At 43.9% G+C, this 24,342-nt stretch overlaps 1 protein-coding gene across 2 annotated transcripts; it reads left to right on the top strand.

Moving 5' to 3' along the window:
• The first annotated feature begins 448 nt into the window (after nt 1-448).
• Nucleotides 449-18,402, top strand: uprt (uracil phosphoribosyltransferase (FUR1) homolog (S. cerevisiae)). 2 transcript variants are annotated; one of them, XM_078547561.1, is made up of 7 exons: nt 449-832; nt 9,583-9,625; nt 9,971-10,040; nt 13,729-13,791; nt 14,667-14,828; nt 15,748-15,846; nt 18,248-18,402. In XM_078547561.1, exons 1-7 carry the CDS (start codon nt 504-506, stop codon nt 18,337-18,339), a joined length of 858 nt encoding a protein of 285 aa, XP_078403687.1. In that variant the 5' UTR covers nt 449-503; the 3' UTR covers nt 18,340-18,402. The 2 variants fall into 2 exon arrangements, with proteins under 2 accessions (XP_078403687.1, XP_078403686.1); XM_078547560.1 differs by lacking the exon at nt 18,248-18,402 and adding an exon at nt 17,706-18,188.
• Nucleotides 18,403-24,342: the final 5,940 nt, after the last annotated feature.

The following is a 24,342-nucleotide window of genomic DNA, read 5'->3' as shown; positions in this document are numbered from 1 at the left end:
GAGATAAATGTCATGACAAGTTTTAGACATCAGGAAATTATACAAACTGTTTTGGCAAAGCCCTTCAAGCTCACTTTCTGAATTCTATTTTGCGGTAAGCAATTGTACACAGAATTAATATTAATCTTTGAACGTGGATATAATAATTACGTTTATTAATTCAATGCACACAATACAATCATTGTATGAAGATTTCAGTGCAGCAACAATATTCAGGGGTATGCTAATGACTAAATCAGTCATAAATCAGTAGCTGCAAGTTTTTTTTTGGTGTTTCTTTTTGGAGGCTTTGCTGCTCAGGCTGAAAGAAGAAAAAAAGTGACAGCAAGAATAATCAAAACATGTTGTTTGCACTTTGCCATTTAAACAAAAACTCCAGATAAAAGCAGGAAACGTCCTCGGTTTACGGTGACGCTGCAAGTGAGTGAGTCACGGATCTGACTATATCAGCGGAGGCCAGCCAGCAGGTGGAGCCCGGAAATAAGAGGCAGGAGGGGACGTGGATGAATTTTCTCTCTCCTCCGCCTGTGTCTTTTCTCGTGTTTGATCCGACCGGTCCCGGGAATTACCGTAAACCCCTCAGTGTCCCAGGGGGGAGGTGGGGTGAGCTGAGGGTCGGGTGGTCCCTGTCTATGGAAACTGATTTCCCCGTTGCCAGCATCATGCCTTGCCAGAACGCCCAGCGGCAACTCAGCAACTCCGAGCAAAACCACTCGCTGCCCAAGCAAGTGAGGTTCGCGGGCGGCGTGGAGCCCGAGCCCGTCGCCCCCCAGCTCAAGCTGCTGCCCATGAACGACCAGATCCGAGAGCTGCAGACCATCATCAGGGACAAGTAAGTGGCGGAGGAGGCAAGAGCGCAGCAACGCCGCTGCTGAGACTGGCCTTTTCTCCTGTCTGTGTCTGTCTGTCTGTGTGTGTGTGTGTGTGTGTGCAGGAGCCTGGAGCTTCAGGCCTCCTCTCAATGGGGACAGACACACGAGGGAGGAACATGAGTCACTTTTGCCGCAGGTTTTCATGCATCGCCGGCGGAGCAGCCGGAGATTAAACCCCCCCCCGCCACTGACAAACGCTTAATCCAGCGCACTGGCGTGGGAACCCACAATCATTCCATTGTTGCCAGAGCCTGGAATAGCCCTGGGGATGTTATTATCCTAGATATTATATATATAAATACACACAGCTCTGTGGCTGCTGGAAAATCCCTTCTTCCCGAAGCTTTAACAGACCTTGCTTGCTCTTTCCAGGACTTTTCCATTTTAATTGCGGCATTTGCATTTTTTTTTCTTTTGTTTTATCTTGTTCCGATTGACCGGCTGTGGCTGGAGCTCCTAGTGTGTCCTGTCCAATCTGATGGTCAGTCTTTCTGTTGAACTCAGTACAATATTGGAGGCTCGTAGACTTATTTGGGTAGAACTGTTTTCCAAACACTTTGGATAAATGATGTCCTACAGTAATAAACTTTGGTGCAGATCACTGGTTTTAAAACGAAATATAAATGAAAGTCACTTAAGGTTTTTTTTTGCTTATCTGAAGCTAGGGTACATTTCGGTTTAAAAGTTGAACCCTGCTTTCAGCCCAATGTTTTATCTGAATCGAGTAATAGTTAATGCATAATTATGCACATTTCTCAAATGAATCATTTGGTTGAGGAATGTCATTATTTTTGTGCACCCCTCTCTTTTTCTTTGCCAATTTTCTGCCCTCTGCTGAAGGTGGTTGAGTGGGCATTGAGAACCCTTCAATATCTCACCGAGGCAGGCATTCTTCACTTGCAAGCCTAGGCATTGAGCCATTGCAGGCTATTGTAGTAAAGTGGGTGGAAGGGGAGAGAGGGGTGCAGGGGTGGTGGTAGCACAGCTGAGCTCCATCCTCTTCTCACTGGAGCTCCTTACAAGTACAGTCCTGGCACGGGCCATTGGATAGCAAAGAAGAGCAGGAACCATGTGGCACATCCCCCCCCCAACCCGACAGCCATTCTGGTCCTGGCTGAGATGGCTAACTTAATGCAGGTCAGGAATCCAACTTGGGACCTCCTGGTCAGCATGATCCAGTCACATGTTGACTTTATTATACCTAAGTTATCAGGAGTGCCCGTTCTTGCACTAAATGCAGGCTGCATCTACACTATAATTGCAGCATCAGTACAAAGTGCAAAGGGTCGCAGTTCCTTTTTCCTTACGCTTGTGTGGAATGTTTTGGGATGTTTATCTACATTAAAGAAGCCATAAATGCAAGTTGTAGTTGTCATTGTTATTCTTGCCTGAACCTGCCCCCAGTCTCACTAGCCCCAATTACTGGCATTCTATTGGAACAATTTTGTGGTGTTGAAATTACATGTGTTGAGTTTGAAGTCATGCAATTTTTTTAATGGTAAATGCTCATTTTTATAATGGATGGTTCAGACTGAAGGAAAATGATATTTTAGAATGCCATTAAGGATTTCTAGAAAATTAATATTTGTTGGAATAAAAAATATTTGGGTTATTTCCCTCCTAATCCTTTTTCTTTTTGATGTAAATGGCTGTCAATAATCACTTTGATTGCAATTATGAACATGGGTTTTACCCATTGGAAATATACACAATGAGATGCCCTACCTCGTATCTGTTTATGAAAGGTAAATGATGACCTGTTGTTGTCGTCGTCAAGCGTTTTGTGTATGTGAGTGAAATTGGGGAGGGGAGAAGGTAGATGCAGGTACCAGCATTCCCATTTCAGAAAGAATGTGATGGCAAGAAAGACAGTGGCACTTGAGGGAGACGCAAGATAGCTGATTATCACATTTGACTCTTACTGTGGCAGATGAGCAGAAATAAAAATAGTTCAGTGGTGATTTCCAGTGGCAGGATATGCAGTTTTAGTATTTCCGTTATCAACAATTGAAAAGTCCCACAGTGCAAATTATCATACACAATTCTTTTATTTTTCTATATTATAAATGACTGCACAGCAAAAGTAGTCTATTGACAAGAAGTGGCCCAAGATGTTCTGAAGGTGTAATCTAGCACTATATAAATGCTAGTTCTTTGATCTAATTTTCAATCCTAATTTGCACAGTTAAGTTATTGAAATGGTTACAAATAACAATGATTTGTATTTATATAGAGCCTATAAGGTATTAAAACGTTCCAAGGCACTTCAGGAGCATAATCAGGCAAATTTAGCACCCAGGCACATAAACAGACAATAGGAGAGGTGACTAAAAGGTTAATCAAAGAGGTAGGCTTAAACAAATGACCTAAAGTAGGAGAGAGAGAGAGCGAGAGATAGAGGGACAGAGAACTTGAGGGAGGGGATTCCAGAGCTTAGGGCCTAGACAGCTGAAAGCACAGCTGCCAGTGGCGGAGCGATGAAAATTAGGGATCCACATAGGCCAGATTACACAAAGCTCGGAGAGCTGTAGGGTTGAAGGAGGTGACAGAGACAGGGAAGGGTGAGGTCAAAGAGGGATTTTTTAAAAAATCACTTGCATTTATATTACGCTTTTCACGCCTACTGGATGTCTCAAGGCACTTTATAACCAATGAAGTACTTTTTCAAGTGTAGTCACAGTAAACATGAAGATGAGAATTTTAAAATAGACTTTCCTGGACCAGGAGGACAGGGGTGATAGGTGAAGGACTTGTTGCGAGTTAGGATATGGATGAACTCAAGTTTATGGAGGGTGGAACATGGAAGGCTGACCAGGACAGCACTGAAATAGTCGAGTCTGGAGGTTATGAAGGCATGTATGAGGTTTTCAGCAGCTCACAAGCTGAGGCAGGTGCAAAGAGAGATAATGTTACAGACGTGGAAATAGGCAGTCTTAGTGATGGCAAGGATATGGCATTAGAAGCTCAACTCCGGGTCAAATAGAATGGCAAGCTTGCGAACAGTCTAGTTCAGCCTTAGACAATGGCCAGAGAGGGGGATGGAGTCAGTGGCTAGGGAATGGAGTTCGTAGTAGTGATTGAAAACAATCAGTCTTCCCAATATTTAATTGGAAATTAAAACAGTAATATTACGGGAACCATGGTCATGGGCTGATCAGGAACATCACAAGTTCCATGCTAACAATTTCTGAAATTGGCAGTCATGTGGATGGTGAATTCATTGAATATCTGTAACAACTTATTAACTGGGATATTCTTATACATAGAGCAGCCAGCATCTGTCAAGAGAAGAGACAGGTAACTGAGGTTTTGGTTGTGTATCCTTCATCGGAAAATGAGTTCTGAGGAATGGTACACATACAAAAAGTCAATAGTTAATATTTCTCTTTACAAATAATTGTCAGGTTTTCTAAGTATTTCCAGCATTTTCTATTTTTATGTCAAATTCCTAGCATTTGCAATTTTTTTCCTTTTAACATTTCAATATGTTGTTCCGGAGTATAAGTACTCAGAGCCAACGTACAGTAAACTCAGCCAGTTTTACTTTCTGCCCCAACCCCCATTACTGTACTAGATTGGTAGAGTATAGAATCACTAAGACCATTATAAATGCAGCATTTATTAATAACCACCAGGCCTATTATATATATATATATATATAAGTAATTGCATCTTGTAAACATTTACAGTAAAGTGTAATGGTGGTTGTGTAAAATATAAAAACTTACACACATTTGAAGTGTGAAAAACACATTGGTGCAATAAAGTTAGGACCCTTCTTCCAAATTTGGGTTGTATCTGGAAAGGAAAGAGAATGTTTGTTCAATATAACACTGGATTTGAGTGCTGGTGGTTACAAGCCTGACATTGATGTCGGTGGTGGTGGAAGAAAATTGAATGATAATTTAGATGTTTTACACAATGAGTATATTGGCACAACATTACAGGACATTGAGGTCAATTTTTCCCCCACAGTGAATGGGTACAAATATGCCAAATAAGCCTAGTAATTGCTGAGTTGCGTTTTTAAAAATCTTACACAATTTTATCTAGCAATAACTAAAAAATCTAACTTGCAAATCAAAACCATTAAATCAAATAGTCAGACCAGATCCAACTGTCTGAACATTTGTTTTAAATCAGGAAGGAATGTTCTTCAGATCAAGGTGTAGAGGGTATAAAGGTTTAACATTTTTTATCACAGCTGTGGTTTATACAAAGGTCTTAGTAAGGTACAAAAACTCCACCTGCACACCAAATATTTGACCAGAGTTACCCCAGAATGTAAGTAAATTACCTGACAATGCAGCCCTGATGAAGACAGTGCACATCTTTACCATAGTAACAACCTTTAGTTCCAAAATTCTTACCTTGGATTTGGGAATTTTTACTAAAGGTAAACAGTGGATCGCATTCGCTGCAGCCCATCGCAGCAGGAAACATGGTGACCGGGCCCACTTAATCGTGGGAGCGACCCTGTACCAGTCACCCGGCAGCAGCAAAACCTCTCCCGATTAAGTCGGAGAGCAGGAGGGGCTGATGTGGATTCCCGACTGGTGGCGGCAGCAGGATATCACCAAAAGTTAGTATTCAAGTACAGCAATTGATTAGGAAGGCAAATGGAATGTGGTCATTTATTGCAAGGGGAATGGAATATAAAAGTAGGAATGTTTTGCTACAGTTATTAGTGAGACAACATCTGGAGTACTGTGTAGTTTTGGTCTCCTTATTTAAGAAGGAATATAATTGCATTAGAAGCAGTGCAAAGAAGGTTTACTTGACTGATTTCTGGGATGAAGGGGTTGTCTTCTTTCCCGTCCACTCTTTGACTCTCTTATCAGTCAATAATCTATTCTAACTCAGCCTTAAAAATATTCAATGACCCTGCCTCCACTGCTCTCTGGGGAAGAAAGTTCTAGGGAAGGGAGGAAAGGTTGGACAGGCTGGGCCTGTATCCATTAGAGTTTAGAAGAATGAGGTGATCTTATTGAAACGTATACGATCCTGAGGGGACTTGACAGGGTGGATGCTGAAAGGATGTTTCCCCTTGTGGGAGAGACTCGGTCCTGGGGACACAGATTAAAAATAAAAGGTTTCCCATTTAAGACGGAGATGAGGTCTTTTTTTCTCTCTGAGGATTGTTAGTCTGTGAAGTTCTCTTCCCCAGAGTGCAGTGGAGGCATGGTCATTGAATATTTTTAAGACTGAGTTAAGTAGATTCCTGACTGACAAAAGAGTAAAAGGGTAGCGGGGTTAGGAAAGTAGAGGCCACAATCAGATTAGCCATGATTTTATCAAATGGCTGAACAGGCTCAAGGGGCCGAATAGCCTATATTTCCTAATTCGTATGTTTGTATGATATCAATTAGGCTCATTAATGTGCCAGTTGAAACCAATTATCCCTGAGCTCACCACAATTTAGCGGTGGCTGAGGGATTAAATGGAGGCTACATGGCACCCTGGGGTTTGCCTGCTGCCTCCCCATTCCTCACTACTTGGCATCTGTGCCTGATTGAGAGACCTGGCATCAGGCACATGTGGGTGGGTGGCTGCTGAAAACTGCCCCCTGCCCCTGTGTCCAACCCCCCTCCGTCTCCCACCCTCCTGTGACCCCCTCCTACAATCTGCATCCCATCTTCACTCACCTTTGGTCATGATGATCTTAGGCCTCTGGTGGGTGCACTGCCTCCAGCTGCTGCCGCTTGGCGGCAAGAGTAGCTGTTGGCCTGTGACTGGCTGGTAGCTCCCAGCAGGTGGGATATACGCCACCAAGGACCTCACTTACAGAGAAGGCACAATGGTGGCCATTTAAGTGCCTGAAAGGCAATTGATTCCACTGGGCTTCCCCACCGGAAAGAATCCCAGCCAGTGAGTTTTTAGTCACTATGACACTGTTCCAATTTTGGCTGTGCCATCAGGTAGGTGGTGCAGAGCAGAGACCAGATGCTTCATTTTAAGGTGCCAGCCTTGTATCTGTAATAGCGTCTTAGCCTCTGAGCCAGAAGTCATGGATTCAAGTCCCGCTCTAGAGACCTGAGCACATAATCGAGGCCGACACATAAGTACAGTAGTGTGAGTGTGCTGCAGTATCAGAAATGCCATCTTTCAGATGAGATGGTAAATCGAGTCTTGGCTGCCATCTTGGATCCCTTGGCTTTAGAAGAGCAGGGGATTTTAAGGAGCGTCTTAAAGAAGGATAGAGAGGCGGAGAGAATTAGGTTGGGAATTTCACAGTTGCGGGCAGTAGTGCATGTTGGGCAGGTATCTCAGGTTACTTGCGCGCACACTCAACCAGGAATGGCGCATGACCCAGAAGACATAAAGAGGAGCAAAAATTCACTTAACGAAAACTATTACTAGGATTCAAATCAGACCAGACTAATAAGCTGAAATATGTGTCTGTTAACTCACTTCCTGAGTGGCATGAATGCACAGTCCAAAACTCTCCCAAATTTGGAACTAGCTGTTAGTCTTACATCAGAAAAGCCATAGAGTAGTTGCTGTGAGAAATGGAAGCATTCACATTCGTGCGGCGAAGAGCAGTGGGAAACCAGGGGTTTGGGAAGCCTACAAAGACCAACAGAGGACAACTAAAAAAGAAATAAGGAGGGAGAAGATTAAATATGAGGGTAAACTAGCCAGTAATATAAAAGAAGATTGCAAGAGTTTTTTCAGATATATAAAGGGTAAGAGAGAGGCAAAAGTGGACATTGGGCCGCTGGAAAATGACGCTGGAGGAGTAGTAGTGGGGAACAAAGAAATGGCAGAGGAACTGAATAGGTACTTTGCGTCAGTCTTCACAGTGGAAGACACGAGTGACATCCCCAAAGTTCAAGAGAGTCGGGGGGCAGAGGTGAGTATGGTGGCCATTACCAAGGAGAAGGTGCTAGGAAAACTGAAAGGTCTGAAGGTGGATAAATCACCTGGACCAGATGGATTACATCCCAGAGTTCTGAAGGAGATAGCTGAAGAGATAGTGGTGATCTTTCAGGAATCACTGGAGTCAGGGAGGGTCCCAGAGGACTGGAAAATGGCTAATGTAACCCCCCTGTTTAAGAAGGGAGTGAGGCAAAAGACGGGAAATTACAGGCCGATTAGCCTGACCTCGGTCGTTGGTAAGATTTTAGAGTCCGTTATTAAGGATGAGATTTCAGAATACTTGGAAGTGCATGGTAAAATAGGGCAAAGTCAGCATGGTTTCATCAAGGGGAGGTCATGCCTGACAAATCTGTTAGAATTCTTTGAGGAGGTAACGAGTAGGTTAGACAAAGGAGAGCCAATGGATGTTATCTACTTGGACTTCCAGAAGGCTTTTGACAAGGTGCCGCACAGGAGGCTGCTCAGTAAGATAAGAGCCCATCGTGTTAGAGACAAGGTACTAGCATGGATAGAAGATTGGCTGTCTGGCAGGAGGCAGAGAGTGGGGATAAGGGGGTCCTTCTCAGGATGGCGGCCGGTGACTAGTGGAGTTCCGCAGGGGTCAGTGTTGGGACCACAACTTTTCACTTTATACATTAATGATCTAGATGAATGAACTGAGGGCATCCTGGCTAAGTTTGCAGATGATACAAAGATAGGTGGAGGGACAGGTAGTATTGAGGAGGTGGGGAGGCTGCAGAAGGATTTGGAAAGGTTAGGAGAATGGGCAAAGAAGTGGCAGATGGAATACAACGTGGGGAAGTGTGAGGTCATGCACTTTGGCAGGAAGAATAGAGGCATGGACTATTTTCCAAATGGGGAGAGAATTCAGAAATCTGGAGTGCAAAGGGACTTGGGAGTCCTAGTCCATGATTCTCTTATGGTTAACTTGCAGGTTGAGTCGGTAGTTAGGAAGGCAAATGCAATGTTGGCATTTATTTCGAGAGGACTAGAATATAAAAGCAGGGACATGCTGCTGAGGCTTTATAAGGCTCTGGTCAGACCACATTTAGAATATTGTGAGCAATTTTGGGCCCCGTATCTCAGGAAGGATGTGCTGGCCCTGGAGAGGGTCCAGAGGAGGTTCATGAGAATGATCCCAGGAATGAAAGGCTTAACATATGAGGAACGTTTGAGGACTCTGGGTCTATACTTGATGGAGTTTAGAAGGATGAGGGGGCATCTGATTGAAACTTACAGAATACTGAAAGGCCTGGATAGAGTGGACGTGGGGAAGATGTTTCCATTAGTAGGAGAGACTAGGACCCGAGGGAACAGCCTCAGAGTAAAGGGAAGACCTTTTGGAACAGAGATGAGGAGAAACTTCTTTAGCCAGAGAGTGGTGAATCTATGGAATTCATTGACACAGAAAGCTGTGGAGGCCAGGTCATTGAGTGTATTTAAGACTGAGATAGATAGGTTCTTCATTGGTAAGGGGATCAAAGGTTACGGGGAGAAGGCGGGAGAATGGGGTTGAGAAACTTATCAGCCATGATTGAATGGTGGAGCAGACTCAATGGGCCGATTGGCCTAATTTCTGCTTCTATGTCTTATGGTCTAATAGGGAACTCTGAGGTTGGAGCTAAGGAATATTGTTGGGGCAGAGTGGAAGGTGCTTCACTCTATAGTCGATCATGCTGTACTGGGGATACTTAACTCTGACACTGACAGCCAAAATGGGGAAAGTGTTCCATTACCTTGCCCTAATAGCGTTCACTTTGATGAGCTCAAATACCTGAAATTTTGTCCGTAACTAAATAGCCTGTTTTTTTTGTTTCCTTTCACCCCCCAGAACAACGAGCAGAGGAGACTTCGTATTTTGTGCTGATCGCTTGGTGAGTAGCAAAGTAAACCTTGTCATTATTTATGTTCTCAATTTGTTGGACCATCAAAACTCCTTGGTCAGGGTTCTCCTAAGGAAGGGAAGGTGAGTAGGAGGGGAGAAGGAGGAGTGTGGTGGGGCTTATGAGAATGATGTTATAATACTTCAAATGGTAACTGCCCTTTCAAAATAAAAATAAGAGCTATACTTGCGTTTGACACAGTTCCCTTTTGGAGAAGAAATGGATGATGTTGCTTAACTTTTATTTATTGCCCAGTGAGAAGGTAACATTTTCTAAATTTGTGATACATATGTACAGGACAAAGTCATTCCTTCATCTGGGAATATTATGTTACAGATCAGACTGGTTGTCGAAGAAGGACTGAACCAGCTGCCATACACTGAATGTACAGTCACAACCCCTACAGGTTAGCTATAAGCAAAGTGCATGGAACAGAGCTGCTACAGTACTTGGGTTGTTTCACTATCTCTACCTGTGATATGAAAGAAGTACTAGATTTTTTTTATGTAGATGCCATTTTGAAAGCTGCAGATTTTTTTTTTTGCCTTTTTTATTAATAATTTATTTTTTAAACTAAGATGGGTGAAGTAACTGTCAGGAATTAGGCGGCCCTCCATTTGTGTGTGAGGTTCACCACTTTGCCTGATCCTTCAAGCTGATGACCAAACAGCTTGAAGGGCATCGCAATCATTGTGATACATATGTACAGGACAGAAAGGACACCTGGGTGTCCTTGGGCTGGCATGGACAAGATAGGCCGAATGGCCTCCTTCTGTGCTGTAACTTTTGTACGGTTCTATGGTTCTATTATCTTCTTGGAAATCCAAGGGGTAATTTTGATGGCGATAGTGTATAACGTGTGATATTGAATCAGCTGCCTGGTATACATCTCACCTGATTTTCTTCCCATAAGTGGTCGGCAGAGATGTAAAGAGGCATCTGATCTGATGTTGCTCGTTTTGCATTATCATTCAAAGTCAAAATTACCCCCCAGTTGTTCAAAAGGATCACAGTGGGTAGATACAGGGCCTCAGAGACTTAAAGCTAAGAAGTGAAAAACGGCCAGCTTTCCACTCTCGATTGTTCCCCTTGTATGCAGCAAGGCACCAGGCTCCAAAAATGGAGAGAACAACAGGATACATTTCCTGATCAGTTGCTGGATGGCTGGTTTGTGATGCAGAGTGGCGCCAACAACGCGGGCACAATTCCCGTACCAGCTGAGGTCATCCACGAAGGCCCCGCCTCCTCAACCTCGCCCCTCACCTGAGGTGTGGTGACTCTCGGGTTAAACTCACAATCTGTCGTCTCTCTCCTATGAGAGAGCAGCCTATGGTCCTCTGGCACTGTGGCGACTTTCACATTGCCTGAGCTCAAGCTGGCAGCAAGGCACCTCTCCCATTATTAGCACACACGAAAAAAACCTCGGGCGCGTTACTTGTGATTTTCCATTCATTGTGGTTGAATTCTCAGGTATGTGATGGTGGCAGGTGAGGTACCTTGCTGAGGTGTTGACTTTGGACAATTTAGAAGTTAGCGCTTTGAAGGAGTTGCTGGGCACTTTTTTTGGGGGGGGTGCGGGGAAGCCATGTTGCCTGTTGTGAAAACTATGTCAGCCACTCAATGATGTCGTTGTGATGAACAGTATCATTTCCATTACATTTGTATCGAGACTATGGAAAAGATCTCCCAAACACTTCAGTTCCACTTTCTTTTGATTTATCAGTACATTTCTGCTGATGGTTAAAAATTACTTCTGTTTAAGTTAAGAATGGATATGACTTTAAGGGAGTTAGCGAGTCTGGTAGCAAAATCAACATCAGCAGATGAAAGGCATTAAGTGAGGATACTTTGGTGATTTAATCATTTAGCAGTGTCCCATTAGCTCCCTTGCTTAATCATTGCCTTTATTCAGTGAGTTGCTGAGGCTCACAGACTCCATTTAATCCTTAGTTTGTTCTGAGTTAATTGATATCAACTGTGCCAAGAACTGAGGTGGAACTGTTGGCTTCACTACTTGCAGGTTAGGCAGGGAAAGATCATAAGCAAAGAACAAAGAAAAGTACAGCACAGGAACAGGCCCTTCGGCCCTCCAAGGCTGCGCTGATCACATTCCCCGTCAACGAAAACATTTTGCACCTCCGGGGTCCGTATCACTCTATTCCCATCCTATTCATGTATTTGTCAAGCTGCCTCTTAAACACCACTATCGTACCTGCTTCCACCACCTCCTCTGGCAGCGAATTCCAGACACTCACTACCCTCTGCGTAAAAAACTTGCCCCGCACATCTCCTCTAAAGTTTTCTCCTCTCACCTTAAATCTATGTCCCCTAGTAATTGACTCTTCCACCCTGGGAAAAAGCTTCTGACTATCTACTCTGTCCATGCCACTCATAATTTTGTAAACTTCTATCAAGTTGCCCCTCAATCTCCGTCACTCTAGTGAGAACAATCCGAGTTTCTCCAACCTCTCCTCACAGCTAATAACCTCCAGACCAAGCAGCATTCTGGTAAACCTCCTCTGCACCCTCTCCAACGCCTCCATATCCTTCTGGTAATGTGGCGACCAGAATTGCACACAATATTCCAAATGTGGCCTAACCAAGGTTCTGTACAAGGTTCTATTCATGCAAAGTTCCTGCTGTTGATCACTCTTTAGCGTCACTTTCTGGAAGTGTATTTGTTGTGTCGATAATATTGGCTGAGGGCAGGTTTGGGCTGATCTGTGAGGCCCCCAAAACCGTATTAAAGCAGCCTACTCACGCACTCAAGGCTTACACGTGGCCACTTAGCTGAGATACTGAAAATTGTCTGTGGCTACCTTATTAAAAATAAGAGGGAAGTCCGTGATCAACAGCCAAGGTGACAGCTGGGGACATCTACTGAACTAGGGAGAGGGGTGAAACATTCGTCATTCCAATCATTTGCCATCTGCCCTGCAGGCAGTAACAGAATTAGTTGAAACGGTCCTCAATGTGCCTGCCACCACTCACTGTTTAGACTCATACAGAATCGTAGAATGGTTACATAGGACTAACAACTTTGAGAGTGCACAGAAGGGCTGCGGGCATGAGCATGAGTTGCCACAATCAAAGAGGTGGGGAGAGAATTGGGAGGATAACAGAACACTGACAAAGCCTTCTTGACAAAACCATGAATGTTGGTTCACCGTAGCTTTTTTTGGAGATTTTTTTCTTGTGGAGGCTAGATGGTTAATCTTACTGACCCACTTTTATTTTCAAGTGAGACTAAGCCAGTTAATCAAGAGGAAATGTAATCTATTTACTGGCTCGTCAAGGCTCAATACTGGTGGACATTGTGGAAATGTCTGAATGTTGGTCTGATTCTATTCACAGCCAGATTGTTGATGCTGCTGTGTTAGCAGAACAGACCCTGCAATGCAGTTATGTTCTTTTGTTTAGTGTTGCAGCCTGGGAACCAAAGTATGGGCTGGCTGCACAATATAAACACAGCAAGTCAGGGCACACTGAACTCCACATTAATGTACTATTGTGCAAGGGACTGAGCAAATACTTACCTGATCAATGGAGTGTTTTTATTTGGAGTTTAAAGGGCAGGTACTCAGTGGAACAGTACTAAAATGCAAAATACTCCTTCCCTTCGGAGGCCCAGAATTTATTTATATTTTTGGGTCATTCCTTTCTCTTTGAGGAATAGCTGCAAGCTGAAGGGGATTCGTCCATTAAGGCTGAGAGATATTTTATCAAAGTAATGAGTAGGGATAGCTTTAGAAAGATCAGTCTTGAATTGGTCCACCTCTTTGTGTGTTCTGTTTGCAGGGAGTGGGTGGGTGACCTGCTGCCAGACAGGTAACAGTCGTCCTCATGAGTCAGCCTGTAGAGAGGAAGCTGCTGCACTTTAATTTAGAAATTGAGAATGAAGCACTTCAATGATGGTTTGGGCACAACTTGATTCCCATGTCCCGCTGAAAATGAGTAGAGGTCAAGCAACGTGGCGTCTACCTGTGCATCCTGAGAATGATGCTTGGCATTACGGATGGGATGATGGAGGGGAGGGGAAGGAACTTAGACCACTGATGCTATGCTAACCCCAATTAATGTTTAATTTTACACAGGCCATAAGTACGATGGAGTGAAGTTTGAGAAGGGAAATTGTGGTGTGAGTATTATGAGAAGTGGTAAGTCACCATTGTTGAGTATTAAAGCTGTTTGCCATTCATGACATGATTTCACTTGCGTTAATTAGGCTAGCCTGGTGGAGATATCATTGTGTGTTCCAGAACGTAATCTGGAAATGTGGAGAAGATGGCAGCCTGATCAAGATGCCAAATATGAATACCAACCTCTTTATCCTGCTCCTCTCCATTACCTTTTGTAATTCCCACTGTGATGCCCTTGAGTATATACAAAGACTTAGTCACGGCTGTTCTTCTGGGCACTGTACACAAAGCTATATCCTCATCCTGTGCCACCTACAGTGCATTTTATTTGCATTCAGATTCTCTGGAAAATAGTCCAGAGGAGGAAGGCTATGTAGATAGTTCCGTCAGGACATCCTGCAAAGAATTTTGGAGTAGAGTGTGTAGAAATAGACAGAAATGTGGCTCGGGGCAGAGCCAGGACATCTCACAAGCACATTCACACCTCCCAGGAGTGCAGGTGGCTCCCTGAACTACTTCATTATTTACACAGCCAGCCAAACACCTCCTGTGGTGGTAGTCACCCAGTTTGATATAAAATTGTACATAGTGTTTGTGTTCTAATTGTGAATAAAGCAATTCATTTTGAATTACTCTTGAGACTGTCTTTTTTTAAAACAAAAATAAAGTACTGAATAATATATCAATTACAAGGCTGGATATGTTAATGCAAATTGATGGAGTGTTTACAAATACTACTTACACTTTAGTTTGGCAGATTATTATTGGTAAAAGTGTATTAACAATCACAACTAACAAAACAAAACCTGATTGTCTTTCAAAATTAATAGTTACACTTTGCTACAATGGAAGGAAGAAATTGCTGACACAGATAATTTTTCATCCTCTTCCAGGAGAAGCAATGGAGCAAGGTTTGCGTGATTGTTGTCGGTCAATACGCATCGGAAAGATCCTAATACAAAGTGACGAAGAGACACAAAAAGCAAAGGTGTACTATGCAAAATTCCCACCTGACATCTATCGCAGGAAAGTGCTTCTAATGTACCCAATATTGAGTAGGTACCATGTGGTCTCATTGTAGCATTCAGTAGAAACCTGGGGATGGAAAGACATTAAAACAGGCTTCCTGATTGAAATGATAGAACTTCACACTGATTTAGAAAGTAGTGCTTTTTGGCGAATAGTTGGACATTTTACTTACAAATCATCCGCACGAGTGCACTCAAAGTTCCATTTTAGAATCCGTGTTCAAGTATCTGGAGTCGTGCTTGAACTCAGAACCTACTGACTCAGACCAGAGTGCTACCACTGAGCCAAGGCTGACACCTGGCTGTAACTCGTTGCCAATGATGAGTGGGGAGAAAAGTAGTTTTGACAAAAACGTTTTAAGTTTGGATCAGACATTCTGATCTCCCCAAAAACCTGGCTAAATTCAGATCTAATCCATCACTGAAAATTTCCCAGTAAGTGTGTTGAAAAGGTGTCAGAGAGGAGCGTGTGATTTTGAACTATAACCTCAGGTAACATTTGCATGGGCTGTTTACAATTTCTCTGCCAGGGTGATGGGTAACAGTGGAATCTGAATAAGAGGCAACCACCAGCTGTTGTAGAGACGACCAGTCATACTCTACAAAGCTACAGCTTATGTCAAACAATGACAAGGGTGGTGTGGATTGCAATCCAGGATACAGTGATCACTTTTTTGGTTTGCAAAAGGACAGCCTGGTATTGAGGCAAGCTGCATGGTAGTAAGCCTGTTTTAAAAATCAGGCAAGGTAATGTAGTGGTTAATTTACTGGACTAGTAATATAGAGAATATCTCACCCTGGCAGTGAATTTGGATTCAGTTTATATTAAGAAGAAAAAAAATCGGCAAATAAAAAGCCATCAGATTATTGTAAAATTCTAGCTGATTCTCAAATTGTCTATTCCACACCACTCCGGATAATTGCAGGTCATCCATCTACTTTGCAGGTACAGGCAACACAGTTATTGAAGCTGTGAAGGTCCTGATTGAGCATGGAGTGCAGCCAAACCATATAATCTTACTCAGTCTTTTCTCAACTCCACATGGTAAGTGAGACATGTGAATACTTATTATAATATGATAGATGTTAAGACTGCGATGCGCACTAGAGTGTTATTTTAAATCAAAGAAGTTTCTTCACTGCAAGAATTGAAAGCGAATGTTAATTTATTTCTTTTAGTGCCATGTGTACAGGCCACACCAACTGCAACAGTAGACATTCTGTCACAGTTTTTGAATGTTAACAGAGACATCAGCCTCAGTTAATCCTTCATTTTTCTTTGATTGAATGGCATGACAGATAAGCAACTGCACTCCCTCTGATATCTGCTCTGGATCAAGACAGTAGGCCCAAAGGTGCCCCAAGCTGGAATTTTAATTTCATGTTGTGAATTAAATAATGCAATCTCTCATTTTCTGGAGCAAAAGCAGGAGTGGACTGGCAAGGGCTTGAGTGATGCAACACCGAACCTCCACCCCAGAGAATATTATTTGGGAGTTCCCACATAAGACCTAGTGCATTCCTCAGAACCTTAAATGGGCTGACGTTTAAAAGAAGATGGTGTCATTTGTCAAGTTATTCACCAATTGACCACCTTGATGTCAGAAATGGAGCAGCATCCATGTCCATGGAATGGTGGATGTGGAGCCCATGGAGTTTTCAGGTCTGGAAGACTCCAGAATTGCTCTAGCTAAATTTTTAATTTCTTATAAAGTGGACCAATTGAGCACAGGCCTTTACCTTTTAGGCCAGTCACGCTGGGTTTTCCTTTTCCTAACCACACCATCCTCTTCTAATGCTCCTTTGGTGATACTACCTTTGCTTGTCTTACCTATCCACTTGTTGCCACAGCATTTCTGACAATGGCTCCTTTTCCCACTGTCACCTCAGCAGTCCCCCAAGGATTCATTCTTGCTTCCCTTCCTCATTCATATGATACTTCTTGGTGACATTATCTCATGATATGGGGGTCAATGCCGCATGTTCACTTGTCCGGCTCCACCTTTCTCCACTGCTTCTGTACCATTAGATTGCTTGTTCGCCATCCAGGTTTGATGAGCTGTCATTTCCTTCTGCTGAGCACTGCAAAGACCAAAAGCATCATATTCAGTCCCTGCCACAAATTGCATTCTTTTCTAGTCCATCCCCCACTCCAGCCATCATCTCAGGCCCATCCAGACAGTTTGCAATCTCAGCATCCTAATTTGATCATGAGTTGATTTTTGATCTCATATCTTTTCTCACCCTTAGACTTGATTACCTTAATGCCCTTCTGGTTGGTCTCCCATCTTCTCCTCGCTCAAACTCTGCTACCTGCATCCTATCACACACCAAGTCAAAGTTGCCCATCACTTCTGTCCTCACTCACCTAGATTGGGCCCTGGCCTCCCAGTGCCTCAAATTTTAAATTTTGGTCCTTGTGTGTAAATCCTTCCTTTGACTTGCCACTCCGCATCTCAGCGAACTCTCCTAGATTTTCTATTTCTCTCAATCCAAACTCTTGTGTTTTTCCCTGACCCTTCACCCCAGCATTAGCAGCCATTATTTGAGCCACCTCATTCCACAATCTGGAATCTAACTCTTCCAACTCAGAGCAAGTTTGTGGAACACAATTTAGGTATTCACCTGAGCAGTAGGTGCATCATTTTCCAGCAGTTGAAGGTATAGATCATGTATATCGTTGGGGAAGTGTAGACTTAATTGTTGGGATGACTTGTGTGGTAATACTGCGCTGGTTCTTCGTGTGAATCACTGCAGACATTACATTTCAGGCACAGCACTGACATATCGAGGTTAGCTGCACAAATATATTTAGTGTTCTTTATAACAAATAGGACAGAGCAGATTTCTGTTCCACTTCTACGAAATTCAGTAAATCATCAACTTTTTTTTTCCCTTCAAAAGGTGCAAAATCTATTATAGAAGAATTCCCCGAGATCACAATTTTAGCAACAGAGGTCCATCCAGTGGCACCCACACACTTTGGACAGAAGTATTTCGGCACGGACTGAAGCCAAGATAGAATCCAAATTAAACCTTTGATTGCATTGCTGTTTTGATAGATAAAGACTTAGTTTTATCTTGGTAGGTGTGTCTTCACTCCACCCCTCCCACCCCACTGCCAACCCTTTCCAGGACAAGTTGAAATGTTAACCAGCTTAATGTAGACATCTGGGAGCACGACCTAAGCTATTTGCCTTAAGTTCTTCTCTCCAGTTATTTTTATAAAAGGAAGTCAGTTCTGAAAAGCACATTCCAATTCCATCAAAATTGTTTGCACTGCGCTTGCATGCATCCTTGGCACTTAGTCATTTTAGCATATTTATTGTTTGTAATTAGAGGCGGTGCCTAATTGTAACTTAAAAATACATTAAATTTGTTTAAAAAAACTTGGGACTAAAATCTATTTATTTATAAAGGTCTCTTTTTCCAGATTTCCTGTTTAGGTTACGGTTCCACAAGCATGGCAGGTTTCAGTTACCTCACGAAAGTGGCTTTTTCTTCATGCAGAAGTGTGGATACAAGTTGTGGGTTGTGAGGAACACAGTTGAGTCTTTTCTTATCCTTACCTGATGTCCACACATAATCAAGCGTGACAAGATAGCAATCGGCAGCAGCAGCTGTGGCTGACGTCTCTCCCTCCGAAATATGTGGCAGACTTTCTAGCTCAGCGGGAGGGTGCGCCCCCCACCCGATCCGGCGTGACATCGCGTGAGATGACATTGGGCAAACGTCCCGATGCCGTTTTGCGCTCGTGCGATATTTCGGTCGGTGGAAGTGCTCCTGCCAACGATTAAGACAGTTAAAGCCCATTAACGGAGCAATTGACTCCAATTTTTCGTGGTCCGTCCAGCGTTATGGTTCAGTAGCTAAATTTTCAGGTGATTTATAACTTGCATGGATGCTTTCTTTCAGCTTCTGAAACCCTTATTTTTGATTTTTCAGGTCCTCAGCTCCCTGAGGCAGCTCTCTGCCCTCAGGGAGCTTTCTCTCAGCGCTCTCCCACGCCTGCGTCAACCCTCCTCCTGCCCCCACCCCGACAGCGCTGAGCATTTCAGGGCATGTTTCACACTGGCTGGCCGTTAATTGTCCAGCCAGTGTGTGATCGCGGTCAGCGGTCCATTCCCTGGCTGACCTCGGTCCCGCCGAGCTAAAAATTCAGGCCATGAAGACCAGAGATCAAACCTGCCATCTTCTCCATCTGTATGATTCAGTAACACAGCAAAGGTATCCCCAACACATTAGATTACTCAAATTTGTAGCATTTTTACTGTTGCACCTTACCCAAGGTTGTCTGCAGTTAGTAACCACTTATTACTGGATATCAACTGGAAAAGAACGCAAATGGGCACTAGTAACACCCCACTTGGCTGAGTACAATCTGCAGCAAATTGTCAACCTGGACAGAAAATTTCCACCCTCCACATGTTCTGTGAATGACAAAAATAAAAGTTTTAAAGTGACAAACCAGAAAGGCAGGGGAGGGGAGAGAGGATTTTCTCTGTGAATACTGAAGGATAAGAGTGTGCCTTTCTGCTGCATTGAGAGTTTCTGCTAGTGTTCACGAGATGTTGCAGGGCGGCTGAATTTCCTGATCATTTTCAGTGTACTTTCTATGCAGAAACTGTACACGATTTTGAGGAAGTATGTGCGGAAACTGTTTCTGCTTGCTGGTTAAGCCTCTCGGCAGTGGGTTGCCCCCCCCCTTGCCTGCCAGTGGCCTTATTTGAATGTCAGTGAAAGGCAGTGTGGTACCACAGTTTCCTGCATTTGCATTGCTACGGCACTCTTGTGAGCAAAGTTAAACGAGGTGCAGCAGCTGTCAGGATTACCCATTCAAGCTGGAAGTGAAGAGTTTGCTTGATTAGAGTCTGGAAACTTTATATTGTGAGTGATCCCTGTAATTTGGAACTGTTTGTGAAGAAGCCTGTGCTTCTCAGATACAGGAATGTCTCTCCCATTATCACTTCGCTATTATGAAAGAGAAGGAGCAACCACACAGGTTCAATGGGAAAAGAGATTCAGGTACCATTCGAATTGGATCCAACGCTCCCAGCTATTACCCATTCCCGTCACCAAAGAATATACAGGCTGAACAACACAACATCTCCGAGCAGCTCTGCACTTTACCAAGGAAGAAATAGGCCATTTCTGTCCTGCTTGGTACTCAGTCAGTGCCACACCCCTTCCAAACAGTAGTAACAATCTTGGATGACTTGGCAACATTTACACCCAGTAATTTGTGCCTCCTGCCTTCAGTCTCCTCAAGGAGGGCTTGTATGTCTGAAGTTATGAATCACCTGTCTTTGGTGTCGAGTCCTACTGCCCATTGGGTCCAGATGGTGGCTGTGTAGTCATAATTCTCTCCAAGTATGATTGCAATATTGCTTTGGTACACAGTGACATTAAAGAGAGTAAAGTGAAAAAGTCAAACATTGACTTAACTCTTTGTCCCCCAGTTTGCTGCTGAGGGGGATTGGCTGAACCCTTAACAGGCTACACAGAAGTTTACATTACTTCACCTCCTTTGAACAGGTTTTATTCCATTGGGAATGTGTTCAAGGTGCAATTTTATTGAAGGGAGTGACAGCATTCCAACTGACTGAGGAAATTCTATGCCAGAGCAATTAACTTATTGATAGTTAACTTACTAATTTATAATTTCCTATCAATCCACTATTTATCTCACATTAGGCCCCTCATCCCTCAATTTTTCTCATTTCTGCCCTCTCAAAAGCAACATCTCCTTGGTGGAGCATAGCTTGATAGAGATCCTCATATCTTTTCCAAATAGCCATTATTCAGCAAGAACCTGAACAGAGTATGCTGATTGCCTAATTGAATGGGGTAGGGGAGAAAACCACAGCTGATCTTGCCCTTATTCTACACATGCACACACCCTGCCAGAAGGGTACACTGGATAGAAATCAGGAGCAGAAACTCGAGCTAATATTGGATTCGACCCCCCCGCCCCAGATGTTACCCACTCCGTTTAACAAAGAGGAAATGGGCCAGGAGATCAGCTAACAGACCAGGCACCAAACTTGGAACTCTCCCACTCTGTATGGCTCAGACGCTCACTCCATAAACTTGCTAAGTTATGAGGAAACCTCTGTCCTTTTTCATTTCTACCAGGAAAAAGCACAAAGCTCTCCTTGTCAACCAAAAAACAATGAAGAAAACTCCTAGATGGTCAGGGTCTCATCAGTTAATAGAACACAGCACCTCACACTCCAGGCTTCAGAAATCCAAGCCTCTCTTATGTAGACCTGGTTTTCAGCCCCTGCTCATATGGACTCTCCTCTGCTTCTGCCACTGACCAGCACAGCAGGTCCTGACCACAAGGGGTTACTGAGGTCAGGTATGAGCAGATCCAGCACCAGGACTCTTAAGGAAACTGGGGAACAAGTACCAGCAGTTCTCATCTCGAGCCTGGAAACTCAAACTGGCAGGTAAATCACCCAATAAACAGCATTTCAGTATCGTTATTGCATAACTATAACAAAAATATTATACTGTAAATATTATAAATGTACAAAACTACTGACAGTTTCACAAAATACTAATTATAAACAATTCAAGCTACACAAAAATATTCCATTACAAATAACAATTTTATATATTATACATCTCTATATCTACATATACTACTGAACTTTGTCTACCTGATTATTTTTAATTCATTAAATCCATGCATTTTACCTTTATTGACAAATTTGATCAAAATTCTCAAGAACAGCTTTTAATATTGGATGATATTATTGCTTCACCTGAGGCTTTACATCAACACCTGCACTTTCCATTTCAAACCCTCTCATTAACAGTAAGCCTGTAAAAGACCAGTCTTCAAACCATCTGGCATTTCTAAGCAATCTCCAACATGTTGGTGCTTTCTAACTCTCTCGAAAACTTAATCGGGATCCCTCCAGCCTGACTTCTCTCCTTCCTACAGCACCAAATTACATAATCCATGAATTGCATTCTCTGTGACTGAAATGAGTTATCCCTCCTTGTTCACCCGAACCTCTCTGCAGTATTTGATACAATTGACCATGCCATCCTCCTCAGACACCTTTCCCTTCTTGTTTCGACTCCAATCTGTCTAAACCTGGCCATCTCCAACATTGGTTTTCCTTTCCTCCCATGCAGTCTTATCTCTGGATTCCCTAAGATTCTAATGTTTGGCCCTCTCGTCCAGATACTGCCCTCTCCATGGCCAGGATTTCTCGGATAGCAGAGTTTCCCTTCCCGCCATCCGAAGAGTTGGCGGAGAACACATCCCCGCTGACACTGCCTGCCCCCAGCCATTTAATGCTCCAGCAAGCATTAACTGGCTGGAGGCAGGACATACTGCCCCTTGGGGAGGTGGGGGGGGGGGGAAGTCCCACAGCGCCAGGAGCTGCAGTGGACAGCACTGGGATTGCAAGGAGTACCTGGAACCTAAATCCTGGGATTCCAGGGCCAGGTAGGTTTTGAGGGTCTCAGGGTGGGGAAGGTAGGTGAGGCCTGGACAGGGGAGTGGACAGATGGGGGGTGGGGATGTTGGAGCCGAGGCCTGGATGGGGGAGTGGACAAATGGGGGGTGGGGGTGTTGCAGGAGAGGCCAGGGAGGCGGAAGCATGAGGGAGGGAGGACATGCAGGAACCAGACCGTATTGAGGTTGGGGGGTGGGGGTGGGGAGGAGGGGGAAAGCGGGGGGGGAGGGGTGCCCGATGTTAAATGAAGGAGCCCACCCCAGGCCCCTTCTCACCTGAGGCCTTAGCCTGATTTATTTTTGGGCTTCCCCCATCCCCTGCCCTGAAACTCATCCCACCAGCCTGAGAATTGAGGCTGGGTGGGAAACAGCCCTTAAGTGTTTAATAATTGGCCACTTAAGGGCCTCGTGTGGGTCAAGGGCAGGTGGGCCAACCTAGGCCTCGTCTATCCAAGCGCGATATTGCAGAGAGAGCGGGGCAGGAGCCCAGCAGGAAGGCCATGGAAACTAGGAGCAGGAGTAGGCCATTTGGCCCTTCGAGCCTGCTCCGCTATTCAATATGATCATGGCTGATCCTCTATCTCAATACCATATTCCCACCTTCTTACCATACACCTTGATGCCTCTAATATCCAAAAAATTATCAATTGTTTTCTTGAATATGCTCAGTGACCTGACCCCCACAGCCTTCTGTGGTAGAGAATTCCACAGGTTGACCACCCTCTAAGTGAAGAAAAGTTTCCTCATCTCAGTCCTAAGTGGCCTGCCCCGTATCCTGAGACAGTGGCCCCTGGTTCTAGACTCCCCAGCCAGGAGAAACATCCTCCCTTCATCTGGTCTGTCTAGCCCTTTTAGAACTTTATACGTTTCAATCAGATCCCCTCTCATTCTTCTAAACTCTAGTGAATACAGGCCCAGTCGAACCAATCTCTCCTCATACGACAGTCCTGCCATCCCCGGTATCAGCTTAGTGAACCTTCGCTGCACTCCCTCTATGGCAAGTATATCCTTTCTTAGGTAGGGAGAGCAAAACTGCATGCAATACTCCAGGTGTGGTCTCACCAAGGCCCTGTATAACTGCAGTAAGACATCCCTACTTCTGAACACAAATCCTCTTGCAATGAAGGCCAACATACCATTTGCCTTCCTAATTGCTTGCTGCACCTGCTTGTTTACTTTCATTGACTGGTGTACAAGGACACCCAGATCCCTTTATATATCCACATTTCCCAATATATCACCATTTAAATAATACCCTGCCTTTCTGTTTTTCACACCGAAGCATATAACTTCACTTCTATCCACGTTATATTGCATCTGCCATGTGTTTGCCCACACACACGACTTTTCTAAATTGCTCTGAACCCTCCTTGCGTCCTCCTCACAAGCCTGCCCAGTTATGTGTCATCAGCAAACTTGGAAAAATATACATTTGGTTTCCTCATCCAAGTCATTTAAATATATCGTGAATAGCTGGGGCCCAAGCACTGATCCCTGCGGTACATCACTAGTCACCGCCTGTCACCCGGAAAAAGACCCATTTATTCCCACTCTCCGTTTCTGGTCTGTCAACCAATTCTCAATCCATGCCAGTATATTACCCTCGATCCCATGTGCTTTAATTTTGCCCACTAGCCTCTTATGTGGGACCTTATCAAAAGCCTTTTTGAAATCCAAATACACCACATCCACTGGTTCTCCCTTCTCTATTCTACTAGTTTACATCCTCAAAAAACTCCAGTAGATTAGTTAAGCATGATTTCCCTTTCATAAACCCATGCTGACTTTGTCTAACCCTGTTAATGCTTTCCAAGTGTTCTGTTACCACGTCTTTTATAATACTCTAGCATTTTCCCCAATGAGAAATGTTACACTAACACGACTTCTGCCACTTACAAACCTACTGGTGGCAGAACATAAAATTCTCCCCCATGACTTCATCCACAGGCACTGAGTCAAGCTCCATATGAATGCTGATGTTATCAAGCTGCACCTACCACTGCCTGTCCAACATCACCACTGCTGAGTCACAACACCCCCAAATGACTTGGAAGGCCAAAGCCATTA

This window comes from Cetorhinus maximus, chromosome 8 (genome assembly GCF_964194155.1).
Source record: "Cetorhinus maximus chromosome 8, sCetMax3.hap1.1, whole genome shotgun sequence".
Lineage (NCBI taxonomy): Eukaryota > Metazoa > Chordata > Chondrichthyes > Lamniformes > Cetorhinidae > Cetorhinus > Cetorhinus maximus.
Note: the sequence above shows the minus strand (reverse complement) of the source record. Positions and strands in the feature narration are given on the sequence as shown.